The sequence below is a fragment of the Cyprinus carpio genome, chromosome B5 (assembly GCF_018340385.1).
Source record: "Cyprinus carpio isolate SPL01 chromosome B5, ASM1834038v1, whole genome shotgun sequence".
NCBI lineage: Eukaryota > Metazoa > Chordata > Actinopteri > Cypriniformes > Cyprinidae > Cyprinus > Cyprinus carpio.
This window is the reverse complement of record NC_056601.1, coordinates 2,352,147-2,369,777: the sequence shown is the minus strand read 5'-3', so window position 1 is coordinate 2,369,777 and position 17,631 is coordinate 2,352,147. Positions and strand designations below refer to the sequence as shown.

The window sequence follows — 17,631 nt, the reverse complement described above, 5'->3', positions numbered from 1 at the left end:
CAACTTCGAAAACAACCTCAAATCAACCCATTTGTGTTGTATTATTAAATTTTGTGATAATGGCATTTCAGTATTTTTTATTTTTTTTTATAATCGTTCTGCCTTTGCGCTTAATGTCACCAGCTAAAATAATGTCACCACTTCATCATCATACAACAGCTACTAAACATGTAGATTTCTTATCTTGTCTGTGTTCTGTGTTGCCTAGGCCGACACGGGACAGCGAGGATGATGAGGAGGATGAGAGGAAGGGCAGAGGCTGTGCCTTGCAGTATCAGTACGCTCTGGTGCGTGTTCTCACACACTTTGTTGCCGAGCCAGTTGGCCATGGTGGGGAGCTTGTGCACATGCTGGGTTCCGATTGGTCAGCAGACATCACAGAAATGGTCCTGGACTTCCTGAAAGTGGAAGATACAAGCATTGCCAGACTAATTGATGGAAGGGTGCTGGTGGGAAGAGACCCGGGCATCACCAATATACAGGTAAATATATATCTATCTATCTTGAGCTGGGTAGTATGTAATCTGGATTATGTAATCAGATTCCAAAAATTAAGTACCTATAATTAGAGTATATTACATTTTAAAAATCTCTTAATCAGATTGCAGTTACAATTTCAGGGATTACATGATAACATATTTACACAATGTCAATTTTAAATTTTCCTTTCTAAAAATCCTACCGTGTGTCATACCATTTAGCTTTGACTATATTCACAAATGTCATGTAAATAAATGTGCATTTAGACAATGTATGGAGCAAGTTATTGCTAAAACACTGGTGGTGTGTGGCTGTGAAACACCTTTAGTAATTGTTGATTCTGGAAGTCTGGACAAAAATATGTAAAACCTGAAAGACTTTGGGCATGTTATGTCATTTGCTATTTTCATGTTTTATCCATCCATCCATGCATCCATCCAGCTAATTTTGGTTTTATACATCTTGTAGACATATTTTTCCAAAGCATCTTACATTGCTTTCAAGATGTACATTTTATCCGAACAGTACAATATATATGCATTCCCTGGGAATCAAACTCATTCCTAATTTATTCATAGCCAGTTTCTTTGACTGCGTCTGTTTGGTGAGCAGCTCCGTTTTAAATGAAGCTGGCACACAGATAAAGACCGGTGACAAATAAAGAAAGAACCTGAGCGATAGTAACACCTCCCTTGTCAAACACACCGGAAATATTCACCCCTCATTGCGAAGATGTTATTGCATCTGAGTGATAACAAGCTTGTTTGTCTACAGGTGTTAAAATCTCAGCGGTGTTGAATGCTCATCCCAGAGTCAAGCGTTCTGTTGGAAACCCGTCGACTAAGAGGCCCTTGTGTGTTTTTGTTTATTTCCTCCGCATGTCTGTCTGTCTCCATTTGCACTTTATCATGTTTCACATGTTGGTCCAAATTTGTGCTGGTTATATAAGACCTCGCATGTGGTTTTGAGTTTGTTTTTATTCTGTGTGGAATTCTCTCCAGTCCTTTTTTCATGTTGTTTCTCTCCCTGTCGTTTAGGCTTCCGCCACCCCTTTGATTTCCTGCCATTTTAGTTTTTTTTCCTTCCTTTCCTCCCCTCAGCTCGGGAATCCTCATGGTGTCACTCAACAGTTTGTGTCCACGGTAACAGAATATGGTGCTCGACGATGACATGTTGATTCTGAGAGCTCTTTGTACACCTGTCATACTGCCTGTCTGTCATTATAAAGCAATTGCAAAGCGTCAGTTTGTATCTCCCCGCCTTTTATAAGGATGGGAGATATTATATAATGGAAACAGGGACAGGAAACGGTTTTCAAATATTTATAGAAATTGTTTAAAATGAGTAAATTTCACAGATGGATGGATGGATGGATGGATGGATGGATAGATAGCATGACACATGCATTTATCTGAACAATGTGATGATTGGCTTTCGTATTTCTCAGGTGATATCTCCCTTTTCTGACTCTATTCTGGCTGAGAAGACCATCACAGTGGTGGATGATAAAGTGACCATCAGTGATCTGGGAGTTCAGCTGGTGGGCTCTTTGAGTCTCTCACTGCAGGCCAGTTCCACCAACAACAGAGCCTTCTACATCACAACCACTGCTCAGGACCTGTTGCACACACCCAAACAGGTGAGAGCCATGAGAAATGGCCAACAGAATACTTCTTACAGTTACTACTGTATATCATGGAAAAAATCATATAGGCTGTAACATTCTAAAACTAGATGTTGATGCTGCTGTAGACATTGGGGCTACTATAAATTGGCTGGAACTAGAGGTTTAGGCTATAGTGAATGGTCTCGATCATTTCAGAAATAAAAGCTGATGCCACTGTGAATTGACAGCATAGCTCTAAAACATTAACACCAGAACCCTGCATAATTTCAAGTTACAAATGGCCGTACCCAATCATTTGTTGAAAAAATAAATAAGGTGAATAGAACCAAAAATTGGTCAAAACATTATAGAACTTTGATGTTACTGTCCTAGTGAAAAATAAACATACTAAAATGTATTTGAAATACATTTATTTCATGCTAAGTATATTACAAATACATTTACACATTTGCGTACTAAATAAAAATACCCTGCAATTAAGCTTTTAATATACTATACTGGTATACTTAAAATCTGCTAAATTGGAACAACTAATTTTGTGCTTAATGCACTTTAATTGTGCAGAAGTATTGTGCTGAGGTTCAACTAAAGATATACAGAAGTTTATTTGATTGTGCTAAAGTGGAACTATTGCAAGTATACTTTAGGTACACTTTAAAGGCCGATGTTATTCAGAGATCATACAATAGTGACATTAAACACATTTAAAATGTGCATTGTGCAGTAGTACTTCCAATAAAGTTTAATTAAACATTTTATATCAGTAAGTCTTGAGTGATATGTCTGTAAATATGTTAATAGATTTTAACTATACTTAATATGAAATAAATGTATTTTAAATATATGACCTTTTTACTAGGGTGTGAATTAGCTTCAGTGTTCGAGACTTTACTCAGACTTACTGTAACACTGCAGGACTAGAACATGCGGCTGGGAGCACAAACTAGAATTGCACCCATGTCAATGATAATTGCTTAAAGTTTTTAGGCATCTAGTTGTGTTAATTTAAATAAGCAGTGCAGTTTGAAAGCATTGGCTGGAAAACTTTTAAAGCTTAAACAGCTGCAAGGAAACCCACTGATGAACAAAAGCGTCCACATCAGAAATGGACACTAATATTTTGGCACTTTAGAATAAATTTTCATTCGCACTACCTGGTTGAGAGTTAAGAGAGTGAGAGATATTAGAGGCTAAATGTAGAGACTAAAATACTCGAAAAAGGAACAATCTTTCACATACTTTACTGACCGTGCAACATTTTAAACCAGGCATTGTAAAGCACACCTATCAACTGTCCACAGTCTGCCCTGCCAACAGTACAGATACCACTGCGGAAATAATCCAGTATGCAAACACGTTCTGCAAAATGTTCTGGCCTTTGTTTGCTCTGTTAACCAATGGCCCCTCACTAGAGGCACCGGCATTCATTTTGGCAGGCGTGATTATTACTGAGAAGTGAGTAGCTCTAATATTCTCCTTCCCTCTACAGTGCTGTTTGGAATCATCTGATTAAAGTATCTAAAATAGCAGCTCTGCTAAAAATCGGAATGCTTTCCCTGGCTTCTGCCAGCGTTTTCCCACGCATAGGGCCCAAGGTTAACTATGAGTGAATGAGAGTGGGTGGGAAAACACTGCAGAGTCTCATTTGGAGTTGTTGGCAATTATGGATATTAAGGAAAACGCTTTTTGTCTCAATTGAAGAAGCTGCCAAAATCTAGGTGGACACATATCTGGAGGCTGTTCTTGTTCACTATTTTTGACACTGTGTAGTTGATCTGCTGTTTGTGTTTTCACTCTCTTGAGCATTTGTGATTAACTCCACACATTCTACATCCTATATAATTATAATCCATATCCTATAATTACCTCTCTCTTTCCTAGCATAGTATTTAGTATTTCTTAAATTATATACGACTGCATGTTTAGATAAGCTAAAATTAATTTGCACAGTCTGCTGGTGCTGCTACAGATATTTTTCTGAGCTTCTTGAAAACTTGACACTTTAGTCTTAAAGGGACAGTTCCCTCAAACATGAAAGTGATGTAATCGTTAACACAATTTTTAAATTGTCTTTCCAAACTGTATAACTTTCTTCTGGAAATTTTGAAAAATATACGTTTTTCTTTCCCATAAATTGAAAGCATACCAGGTTTGAGTGTTCTGCAAGCATGTTTTACAGGTTTAGAACAACATGGGTGAGCAAACCATGACAGAATTTTATTTTTGAGTGAACTATCCCTTTAAAGGTACTATTTTCAGCCCCTTAATACTGTTGAGTTGTGCTGTGAGTTGTGCTAACAGCTTTGCCATTAGACGTCATTTCAGTTCCAATCACAAGCAGCTTGTGATTTAATTCACATGTTCGGGGAATGTTTTCAGAGAAGAAATTTTCATTCTCACAATACAGTATATAATCCTTCATTCTCCAAGGACGATGGTACTGTAGCTATAAAAATTTTAATGTTTCAAAGTAATTTGGGTTTGTTGTTAAAAGGGAGACCAAAAATTTAAATTTGGTCACTAATTGCTCAGCCATATGTCGTTCCAAAATTATAACACAAAAGGAGAAATATGTAAAAAAAAAAAAAAAAAAAAAAAAAAAAAAAATTGTACTAGTCATTCTTTCCTGAGCGAATGATTTTTTTGAGTCATATCTTCTAAATGCTTTGGTTTTAGTTAAAAAAAAAACAGTCTGAATCATTTCTTTACAAATCAGACTGATTTGGTTCTCAAATTTAGCTCCCTGACTCACAGACTGACTGTGCGGAGGTTAACAGGATGGAACTGGTCAAGCTTTTCTATGTAATTACAAAGAATGGAAACTGAGGCTTCAAAAAGGATGCAAAACTCATCATTAAAGCGGCTCATATGACTCATGCACTATATATATGTTTGCTGAAGTCACTGATTATCTTCTCACCTCCTGTTAACCTGGGACTAGATTGTTGAGCCAAGAACCAGATTTTTAAACAAGTCATTCAAAGTGAGTGGTTTTGTGAACTGGATCAACCGAATCAATAAAAACGTGACTCAAAAGATTGATTCATTCAATGAAAAGTGAGCAGTCACGCATCTATTCTTAACCATCTCTCTGTTATATTACAGGAAGCCATTATCAGTGCATGGATTCAGTACAGCGATGGCTCTGTGACTCCTCTTGACATCTATGACCCTAAAGATTTCACTGTAACCATCACCTCACTGGATGAGAACGTGGTCTCCACCTATCAGGATCAGTCCCAGCGCTGGCCTGTGGTAGTGGCAGAAGGCGAGGGGCAGGGAGCGCTACTGCGCGTGGAGATGATGATCTCAGAAACCTGCCAGAAATCCAAGAGAAAGAGCATTTTGGCGATGGGGATAGGAAATGTACAGGTGAAGTTCGGACAGAACGACCTGGAGCAGAGGAGTGGAACACAGGAGGAGAACAGTCTGGACAACAGCACAAACGAACAGAAACATAAGCTTCTAGAAGCGGATAAAACAAGTGGAGGAGATAGCTGGAAATACACAAACACCGCAGTGGAACGAGAAGAGTCGGTCCTAAAGAAGGTCAGCACGACTGCAAAGACTCCGCTAACCAGTCGTTCCGGGGGCAGCAAGCAGGGTGGGGGGCAAAACAACAACCCTGTGGACTATACCAGTTTCCCAGCGCAGGTGGACCTACCTGGCGGGGCGGACAGCGACTTGACACAGGCTCCGAGAGGTCTGTCAGACCTGGAAATTGGCATGTATGCCCTGCTTGGAGTCTTCTGCCTTGCTATCCTCGTCTTCCTCATCAACTGTGTCAGCTTTGCCTTCCGCTACCGCCACAAAGAGCTTCCTGTACTGGAGCAGGGCAACATGAACCATGCCCACGACTGGGTGTGGCTAGGTAACGAAGCGGACCTGATGGATCATCACGGCGACCACGGGCCACTGGCACACAACGATGAGTGCACTACCGCGATAGATCGCAACGAAGGCTGCGAGGAGAGCAAGTACCTCCTCAACGGGAGCAGCGTTCAGAAAAGTGGACGTGGCATCCCCCAAGTGCACTCTGATCCACGGTCCTGTTCGGGAAACGACCCCAGTGGAAAAATCGAGCCCCTTAACAACTCTCCCAGCGCTGCCAAGCGCAAAAGGGTCAAGTTTACTTCCTTTGCCACCGTACTACCAGACGAAGGCGGGCCGTACACCAACTCCATCCTTATCGGGAATGAAGACGACATCAAGTGGGTCTGTCAGGACATGGACCTGGGACAGTCAGCCGAGCTCAGGAGCTACATGGAGAGACTGCAAGACAATCTGTAGGAGCCGGGAAGAGAACGACAGAAAGGGAAAGGGAGAGGGTGGACACAAAAACTCACCAGAAATGCCTTTGCACTGTGGGGGGAATACAGGGAGGGAGGAATTATTAAAGAATCGAAAGTGGATGCAAGCAGGGAGCAGGAAGGAACAAAATCCTTTGGGAGTCTTGAGTTAAGTAGAAAATTCACAAAAAGGGGAAACGGGTGAAAAGAGACTGGCACGTTCATACTGGCTCCGCCGAGCGGTCCAGGTGGCAAAGAGGGAGCAGCTGCCAATTGGCTAGCACAGGGACAGAACGCCAGTTACCGACATCCCGAATAAACAAGCCCAAACAAGACCAGTGAGAGACAGAAAGAAAGGAAACGAACTTGACAGCTGTACAGAAAATCGCAGTCCATGGAAGTCGATAAATGGGAGTTGTTATCGCTAATGTAACGTAGTGTTTTGATTTATCTCGATTCAGATCATTGGGACGTATACAACAGATCTTATTTTTTGAGATAATCCCAGGTTTTTTTGTTTTTTAGATTAGTATGTAACTAGACCAAAACAGGCCCTCAAAGCACCCGGCCTGCCCCAGATCCAGGTGTGTTTGTTTTTTGTTTTCCGCTCATTTTGTACTGTCTGTCCCTCCTGTGTGAATTCCGAGAGAGCTGGGGTGCAAGGACGCGTGGGATTCCCCCTGGCTGGAGTCTGTACCAGCTGTATCTGCACACACACACTGTTTAAGAAGTCGAAAGACACCAAAACACAACAGTCCTCCCTTTCCATCTCTCCTCTAGGAGAAAAACACAAGACATCAATGATGAAAAGCAACATGTGAATAAAAAGACTCCTCATGCACTGTTCATTTGATCAAGTGAATGTGGGAAAAAAGGGACTGAGGACTTATTTTGAGTCCCATCGGGGGGTTGTTCATTTGCACAATAAGAATAATACAGAAAGTGCATAGAGCGGCCCTCAGCTGATCTTCAGACTGTCCTTACAGCAACTGATCCAGACGTGCAACCTGAACATGAGACGGACCGTGTAGAAATACAAGCCCACAAAATTGAGTTGTGTTTGTTATAAAACCATATGATTGCTGTGATAGGAAAATATACAAGAGTAGATATGGTCTATTACTCTCCACTACGGTAAATGTATGAATGTTTCTCTTTTTATTGAGGCGAAATGTACATCGTTTACCCCCTTTTTACATGGCCGGAGCACCTGCCCATGGTTTTTACATGTCCTATAGGTATTAAAGCAACTTTCTATTTCTGCCTCACTAACCCCAGCATTTACCCGGCTCCTTGAATCCTTGTTGTTTGTATTACTGAAGAGTTGTAGGGAAGGACTGATGTGGAAACCTTTTCTTTGAAAGCTCAGGTGAAAATACGCTCACAGATGAACAGTGGTAGAATTCAAATGTAGGTTGTAAGAATGCAATATTTATTTGTAAGTGTAATATGAGATAGGATGTAAATAAAATGATTCAAAATTTCTTGTGGACACTGCAAGAAGGCTTTCACAATCGACACACAGAGTCATGAGGCCATTTGAGTGTATCATATTTTATGTTCAAATCCGATTTCCCCCCGAAGGAATAAAAAGATAGGTTTTAATATGTTAAGACATGTCATTGGTTCTGTCAGAAAATCAGATTCCCCTTTTACACAGGGTACGGTCTTTTCCTTTGATAGATTATTTCTGTTTGTTTCAAAGGTGTTTGATTCAGTTAAATCTGCTTTCTTAAATATATTTTTTTGCAGTTTTAGTTAAAGCTACATTAGAAGTAGGGTAGAGCAGATTTAATTGTAATTGGAAAGTATTTATATAAATATAGAAGGAAAAATGTCTCTCTTTTTAAACCATTTTCCAATTACATTTTTGCCTTTTTAAAATATTTTTTAGAGTACAATTATTCCATGTAGCATCTCAGTTGCTAAAAATATGTATTCATTTTTAATTTATAAAAAATAATTAAATGAATATTTATAATATTAATATTTAATTTATTAAAAACAATTCATTATTTTTTAAATGTTTTTATATCAAGTTTTTTTGTTATCAGTTATATGAAATGCGAGAACAGACTTTTAACTTTAATATTTTACCTTTTAACTTTATGCATGTCTGTTAATAAAACTGTCCATTATTATTATTATTATTATTATTATTGTGAATTTATTATTACATTTAAACCTGCTCTCTCCTATTGAAATTGTTATGATTTGTCTTAAGCAACGTATGAATGCACTAATTTGACGGAAATGCTTAAAGATTTTGAAATGTTTAAGAATTTGACAGTTGTTTTAAAGGACGGCAGTTTGAAACAAAAACACAACTTCATTCCAGTGGCCACAAGTAAAGGGAGGCGATTTTGAACTCTTTTCTTTTATAAACATACATACCTCATTTAGTCTGAGGTGGAGTGACAGGATGTCTTGTTTTCCAGGTGTCCTTATGGGATTTGATGGACTTTTACTGTATGAAGTTTCATTTTGTTCTGGCCTTGACTCTTGGTACAGCAGAACGACTGTTTTCTTATTAAGTTTCTTGGTTTAAGCACTATCCAGTTTATTGTCCGTTGTGACTGTAAATTATGGAGAAACCATATAATAGAATGTGAGAGAGATATTGAGCTCATGTGTTTGCCAAGGCCATCGCTGACACCTCTTCAACCAGAATAATATACTGGATTGTAACAATAACGCTCTTCGTTCACCATCCACATGAGGCCTTAGATGCAGTGTCACAATGTCTGATGACTCAAGATGGAGAACATGAACTCATCTTTATTCCACAGTCATTCGCTTATTGATATTCTGATATGTTTCCTAAATGCTCATACTGTGCATTTTCTCATAAACCGTGTCGTATCCTGCTATATGATTCCATGTTTTCATATAAACATATTCATCTGATAAAACTGCTTCGTGTCCATGTACACAAATCTATATTTTCATATAAATACGTTTTAGCACCTGAAGACGCCATGATTTTGTACAAATATACAGATCGAAAAGCAGAAAGAATACCGGAACACCTGCAATGCTCTCCGTTCTCATTTTACGGAAGTACCGACATCCGTTAACGTCCCTTTGCTGGTATTTGTTGAGTATGACCCTCATTTGTGTACATGCTTTCTCATTAAAGATGTTGCCTACTGACATGGATTTTGTTTCTTTTGTTTCCTGTTGGTTTCAACCTTTCTGTTGTTTGCTAGCTATCATTTGTAAACCTGCATCAGTTTTTAGAATTGTCCACCTCCAAAATACCAAAAATTACCAACGAACAAAATCGAGCTCCTGGTCAGTGTTAAAGCAGCTGAATGAAGTTTTGTGTATTTTTGCGATTTGGAGCCCCCTAAAATTAATTGGCTGGAATTTACTGGTATAAATACAGCACTGTCCCAATTACTGGCTGTACATGTGCATTTGTTGCTGCTGTAACGCAATCCGCCTTTTTGGCGGAATTTCATAGCGGCACATCAAACTAACATACTCCCAGAGCAAACGTTTGGGGGAACGAGGGCAGAAACAGGAAAACAGGATTCAGCCCATTTTGTCATATATTTGCATATGTATAGTCTGATGTTTGATGTCTTTTATATTTCAGTGTGAGGAGAGCAGCTTTGATGTACACCAATGACTAAAGTTTTGGACGGTGCACACCAGACATATCTCTAGCCCCTGTAACAGCATCAGCACAAGGTACAAAAAGGTAAAGTTTGTGTGCAGCAAATTTGGGTGAGATGTACACCACTGTACACATTTTATTTGGACTGTTTCAACAAAAGAAGGCATAAAAATACTCTATAATGAACCCCACTATCTTCCACTTGGACTTCAAAGTCATTGTTTGAAATATGGACCCATTTTCTCAGAAAAGATGGAACTATCATTATGCTGCTGTTTTAGAAGCACAGAGAAAAGGTAAAGGGCTGAATTATGATTGTTTTTCCAAATAGATGTCATTCATTTAGTCAAGGGGGCTTTCACAGAATATTACATTATTTCGGGTAAAAAAAAATGTTGTGCACTGACATTCCCAAGTATACTGTAGAACATACATGAAGTAGAATTTATTACATATAAATGAATAAACAAAAAATGATTCAAATAAATAAAGTGCAACAATAAATTAATAATATTGTATATTTTAATATCTGATAGGCTTATATATATATATATATATATATATATATATGTGTGTGTGTGTGTGTGTGTGTGTGTGTGTGCGCACATTTTATTTTTGGTTGGTTGAGAGTCAGGCTTGGAGTCATGGCTCTGTAAAGATTGAAAACCCCCATTTTAATCAGTTGGACCATCCTGTTCTTTTAAAGAGCTTTTTAAGTGATTCAAAATGGAAAATTAGCTTCCCCTCACACATCTCTTTTTCCTTTTAAATCGTCTCATTTTCCAATGACATAAAACAGATGGCTTAGTTTTTCTTGCTGTCTCTTGCTCTCTTGCTCTCTCTTTTTTCTTCCTAAACAAATTCTATTCCAATTTAGTGGCTTCCATTAACATGTGTTTCTGCACAGGGCATTGATTTACTGCTGGTATCAAATACATATTGCCAACCAAGTGAGACATGCAACCTTTCATTTTCACGCCGTCGCATTACAAATTCGACATGCTACATTAACAAGAAAAATGGCTGTGTTTGGCAAAGCCAATGGGAAGTGGTCTGTGTCTTTAGATGACATTTCGTTTTCATTCCGCATTCATTACTGCTTGCTGTCACTGCTGTGCTTTAAGTTGTAAGTGTGAGTGTCTTTATCGCTGTGAGGCATCACAAATGTGTGTGTGTTTGTGTTTGTCAGAAACGCATAAACGTGGCACTGCTAAAGTGGAACAGACCAATCTGCCCCGAATTAAACAAGCACCTTACCTGTGAATGACCACACTAGAGCCTTTGCCAGTAAATGATGCTTCACAGAATATTAAAGCAATACATCTCCATGAGAGGAAAGGCAGTGCCCAGAGCAAGAACTTCACTATTTCCCCTTTAAAATAAATGCACTTTATTTAAGGTTCCAGCCCAGTTTTATATTGGACATCAAGTGGTGACCCAGTAGAATACCAGAAATCATTATCATACCACAGCAAACAAAAACGGTTTGATTTGTGCTATAAATTTTAATTTTTATTATTAACATTTCACATTGTTTTTCCCTGCTATCTGCGACCCTGTTAGAACAGACCCACGACCCATTTTTGAGTTGCAACCTCAGCAGTTAAGAACCACTCATTTATAGTGTGTTTTTGTGTTGCGCTTTGAACAGTGTTGTTTCTCAGAACATCAGCTTGATCATTTGCTGTGCTGCAGTTTCAAGCACCCTTGACATTCCAGTGTAAAAATGATGGCGTAAAATGCTTTTTTGCTTCTTTCTCAAGAAGTGTTTACTGAACCATAAAATGTGTTTGGAGGAACATGGACCTTTTTTCATAATTATGAATTTTGTCCTATGTCCATGAACTGGATCAACAGTAGCATGCTGTTTCACATATGGTCAGGATTCTTCCAGGGTGGGCAAATGTTTTCTGATGCTATTTGAATGTAGTAAAACCCACATATAGAAAACATCTGAATCATGTTTTCATTTTCTTCTGTCACTGGCCATAAACCTTGAAATCAGGACCAGGCAATAACATCTTGGGAATCATTCATGAATGTAAAAAATAAAATAAAAATAAAAAATGGCAAAGACTTAACCCGGTTCAAAGGAAGAAAGGAGTCACATCTCTATAGCAGTTTTTCTGGTGGTTAAGGGATAATAAAAGACTTCTTCACCTTAAAAATGGTTCAAAAAGCTAAAATGCAGATCATATTGTGTGAAAAAGTGTTATGTACAGTACTAGAGCAAAACAGGCAATAGGTTTGTAATCAGCGTCCCAAACTTAGTAAGAAACAAGTATTGGATTTCATTCAGCAGATATTATATATTTGTAATGAAAAAAAAAAAAAAAAAAAACTTTTTTACTAGTCTTAAATAGTTTGATCCCACTGTTTGTAGTTAGAAATCTCAGAGTAACAAATTCTGCCCTGCCTAATGACCCTTTCCAAATCCATAACTCACCCGAGACGTGGGTCATATTTCGCTCATGATGTTTAACCGAATGAAGAGCATATTATAAAAACTGAGACTCAGGTCACTTCCTCTCTTAGCAGAGCGCCGTTAGCAGACATCATAAAGTGCAGTGTTTCATGCTCTCTCATTCTCTGTCTGTCCCCTGTACCTCATGCTCCATTACCTCTCCTGTGAGCTGAACGCACAGAGCCCCGCTTATTCACTCTCTAAGTGTGTGTGTGTGTGTGTGGGAATCTAATGTGACGTTAAATGGAGAGCAGCCTTGCTAATTCAATCCTTGCTACAATAGAGTAAGACCTGAGAGAGTTTGCCTCCGATGGTGTTTCAAGGCTCACAATGTCTCAGAAAAGAGCTCTATTAAAATCTCATTTTGTTCTTCACAGACCTTGTGTCTTTTAAGAGTCACCAATCCTAGGAAGTGTGTTAAGCATACCTTTGCTTATTTAACAGAATTATTATTATTATTTATTTTTTTTAAATTTCATTTCTACTACTATAGTTCTAAAGAATGTGGTGCTTGCCTGGGCAGAACTCGCCTCCATGATGCTGGGATGTTGTTGGTGATTGACAGGGCATCGCTATGAAGTTGCTAAGGTGAACGTGGAGTTCTGTAACATTGAGAAGTTACATCATTTGTACATCATCGACGCCATGATGAGAACGTGCTCAGCCGCAAACCCTTCACTAGCAACTATGATTACGTCAAAGGTAGCAGATGGAAAAAATATAAGCCCATTTCACACTGTTAAGAGCCCTTGGGCACTGGTAAGACGTCTAATATAGTATAATGAAATATTTACATATTTTTACATTAAATATTTATATGCTGCTTGCTGAAAAATATTTCATCAGACCACAGCAACTATTAAATTGCTGTCAGTAAAGAAAGATGCTTTTCGATCCAGATGATGTATTTACACGATCCACCAGCAGGAGGCTAACCGGGCCTAACCTTGACCCAGCACTTGGTTCTGATTGTTTTAGCGCTTTATGTGGTTTCTAGGTTATTTCATTCTGGTTGTTTGGACCAAGTCAAAAGAGCCTAAAAAAAATAATACTCTGGTTCCCTGAATATATATAATCATGCAAATCATGTTAAGTCATCCACTGAAGATTTTAGTCATCAGTAGCATAAAACCAGCTTAATTTTATTTTTTATCACTATTTTAAGATCACATGACCAACTGTAAATACTACTCACTTGCAGCCTGAATGTTTCTGGATACTGGCTAAAAGAAAATGAGGAATTTCTACAGTGGCAGTGGTAACTGAAAATTAGTTTTGTATAATGTTAAATTCACACTTCTATGTTTTTTACTGCTAAAAACATTTGAATGCATCTTTATTGCAATTTTGCACTTTGAAATCTAATTCGAGATGTTTATGTTTATGTCTGTTTGTGTGTATTTCTCTGTCTCTGTACTTTAAGCTCAGTTCCATTAAATAACAGATTAACTATTTATATTTCAAATGTTGAAATAACATTTCTAATAATGTTGAAATTACAGTTAACATTAATAAATGCTTTAGAAGTATTTTTCATTGTTAGTTCATGTTAAGAAATGGAACCTTCTTAAATCGTTTATGCCATGTGCGAAATGTTAATCTTCTTACCCCTTCGCTCATAATCTTCATCACGCTCTTCCAGTTTTCATGCTGGTTTGGATCTTAAAATGCAGGTTTAATGTAAGTGTAATGTTTGGTCTGTTTCATTTTTAACACTTCTCACCCTTTTATCACTACTCTCTCCTTCTGCTAATGAACACTGTGCATTTATAGACCCACAGCTTGGAAAGCAGGGGACCCAGCTTGAAGAGAGATGAGTGAAAGATTTTCTGAGGTATTTAACAATTAGCTCTCTGTGAATTTCAACGGTCCAGTAATAGAGTTCCTCGCTCTTCCCTCTCTACTTCTATTCAGAAGACATTGTGATTGAGCCATTAGCATGCTAATACATCCACACACCTCTTGATTAGTGTGCTAATAATGCAGCCCTGATATGGTTATTACCTGCTTGATGCTCTTGATAGAAGACGCAGGCTTGTCAGACTACGTTAGTGGCTTCCTAATGATATGTGCATTAATAGAAACTAGTGACAATTGCTTTAAAGGAAATAAAATTGTTGTTTTGTGGCCTGGTAGCTTTGAGAGTATCTACACTACCATTCAAAGTTTGGGGCCAGTATAATTATACTTTGAATCAGCAAACTTGCATTTTAAAAGATCAAAAGTGACAAGAAAGACAGATCTATTAAAAAAATAAAAAAAATAAAAAACATATATATAAATATAGAACATATCCCTAAATATGTGACCCTGGACCAGTCACATGTCACAGTCTTAAGTCGCTGGGGTATATTTGTATCAGTAGCCAAAAATACATTGTATGGGTTAAAAATATAGATTTTTCTTTTATGCCAAAAATCATTAGGATATTAAGAAATATCATGTTCCATGAAGATATTTTGTAAATTTCCTACAGTTAATATATCAAAACTTAATTTTTGATTAGTAATATGCATTGCTTAGAACTTCATTTGCTCAACTTTAGAGGCGATTTTCTCAGTATTTAGATTTTTGGCACCCTCAGATTCCAGATTTTCAAATAGCTGTATCTTGACCAAATATTGTCCTTTTCTAACAAACCATACATGAATGGAAAGCTTCTTTATTCAGCTTTCAGATTATGTATAAATCTCAATTTCGAAAAAAAAATTACACTTAAGACTGGTTTTGTGGTCCAGGGTCATATATATATATACAGATTTCTGAAGAATCAAGACTGGAGTAAATGCTGCTGAAAAACCAGCTCTGCAATATTTTTTAGTTGTTATAATATATATATATATATATATAAAATAAATAAAATATTTTTTTTTATCAAATAAACAAATAAATGCAGCCTTGGTTAGTATAAGATACTTTTTTCAAAACATCAAAAATATTACTGACCTCAAACTTTAGAGCAGTATTGTATATGTTAATTTACCCCAAAAGGTCAACTTTTTTTGTCTTTTTATGCTTTTAATCTTTCATCAAACTATTCCAAGTTTGATGGTGACAAACTTCCTGTTTCAAAAGCAAATCAATCATTACGCATCCTACTACAGCTGTATATTAAACTTCAAATATGAACTGATTGGCTGGTATTATTTTCAAACGTATTGCCTGGTTAATACATATACATATCTAACATCAGCACTTCCCAAATTTTGAAAAGCACGAGCTGATATCACACAGGAACTCTGAAAGAAACAGGTAGACCACCTTTCCTTAGTTTCTTAACATCATATGTTCTCCATATTCACAGGAGAGCTTCAGAGCCATTTAAATTCGCAAACTTCAGTGACATTTTAGCACTTTAGGAAGTGTTGCCGCACATGCAGTACAAGACATTTGAAATGCAGGACAGTGAATTCTGTCTCCACATTCAGGCAATAATATCCACAGTGAACTTCGTTCCACTGCGCACAGCTTATTTAAAATCGGTCACCACTACATTCTCGACAGCAGCGTGGGGTTACGACACAGAATGTCACATTGCTGTGATTAATCACACAAATATTGTAATCACACATACGTGGAGATTTGGAGCAGCTGAGCTGGGTGCTTTGTGCAAAGATAGATGGTGTCCTACACAAGGGGCAGGACACCACATAACCACCCACACGCTTCCCCCTCATTATAACGGGCCAATAAAATAAGACAAATGATGTCTTAATAAGCACAAGTCTTAGTTTATTTTTTTCCCTGGCCTGGGTAGTTTGTTCGACAGAAATAGAGCAAAGGCTTTGGAATCCCATGGCAAAGAGATGAGAGGAAGCTAACGGTTACTTCTGCTCACCATCCATGTCAGTTTTTTCTCTCTCCTCTCCCCTGTTTTCCCATCTGCGTGATGTATAGCTTGTTTCAAATGTGGATTACTCAGATGTAGTGTTTTCCCTCGCTCGCTCCTGCTCTCTAAGATGCGCTTCTGTAAAGGATCTGAAACAGATTAACAGGCCCGATCCTCCCCGGCTGCGCAGCCAGTGTGGAAATGACTTTTCCACGGCTTGCTGAATGCTCATGCGAGTGAGGCGTTTTTTTTTTGTTTGTTTGTTTTCGAGAGTTTGGGAATCAGCCACACTATTAGACGATTTCTAATGCAAAGCCACGCAGCTGGTCTTATCCACTTCAGCCCTGCTACGCTGACTTGTCTGCACAAGTGTAATGATTTTAATGTCTGTCATATCCTGAAGGACGAGTGGACGTTTAGTAGCTCTGAACCCATTTTGAACAAGTAACTATGAATGAAGTGCGGCGAACAGCTCACCTCAGCAGAAAACAATTGTTAGACTCTCACGTTGGCTTCCCTATTGTTTCACGTTTCTGCTTTTCTTTTCCACTTCAATGGGGAAATCTAAACGTTTCTTATTGATAAACTCATAAATTGCTTCTTTATTGCTCCATAATAGCTTGCAGCAGGAGGCTTTTTTACTTAAACTAATTAAGGCAGGATAGATAAAGCCATATAAAAGAGAGGAATAAAACCTGTGTGGTGAGTTTTATCCTGGTGAAAGCTCTCTGCGAAAAACACAGTCAGAGATGGGATTTTAAAATGCGACTGTGCCTGTAAATGTAGCCGTGTGCTCTTGGCACACTATAGAGATAAGATGAAATAGAGCAAGGGACACGACTGAATCCCGTTCGTGAAAGTAGGGCTTGTTTTTGTCGTTCTGCCTCATTAGGGTTTTCATGTGGGTGTTTGTGTTTGTTTTTCCAATTCCTGTGCATTAAAGTTTCAAACCATCGGCCCGCAACATTGTTTCATGCGGCCCTCCAAGTGCTCTTGGTTAAATTTGGTCTGTTAATCAATTTTCACTTTTTGTAACTTATTTGTGTTGTCTTAAATATTGTCATGTAGTTTTCTTTATAGGGTTGTAAAACAATCGCTATATCCACAAACATTTCAAGGTTTGGGCTTGGTAAGATTTATTCAATCAAAAATACAGTTAAAACAGTAATACTGTGAAATATTATGACAATATTAAAATAACCACTTTCTATTGTAATATATTTATTTATTTTTCCTGTAATGGCAAAGTTTAATTTTCTGCAGTCATTCATATTTTTGTAATATATATATATATATATTTGTAATAATATTTTGATCAAT

The 17,631-nt window shown here is 37.9% G+C and overlaps 1 protein-coding gene across 3 annotated transcripts in view; it reads left to right on the top strand.

The window, feature by feature from the left end:
• LOC109102714 (transmembrane protein 132C-like) overlaps positions 1-9,555 on the top strand; it is a 190,553-nt gene extending 180,998 nt beyond the window's left edge. For all 3 annotated transcript variants that reach the window (XM_042723570.1, XM_042723571.1, XM_042723572.1), the window contains 3 exons: positions 209-482; positions 1,928-2,119; positions 5,213-9,555. In XM_042723570.1, the coding sequence (XP_042579504.1) occupies positions 209-482; positions 1,928-2,119; positions 5,213-6,397 (1,651 nt within the window). In that variant the 3' untranslated portion in view covers positions 6,398-9,555. The remainder of the gene's footprint in view (positions 1-208; positions 483-1,927; positions 2,120-5,212) is intronic.
• The last annotated feature ends 8,076 nt before the right edge of the window (positions 9,556-17,631 follow it).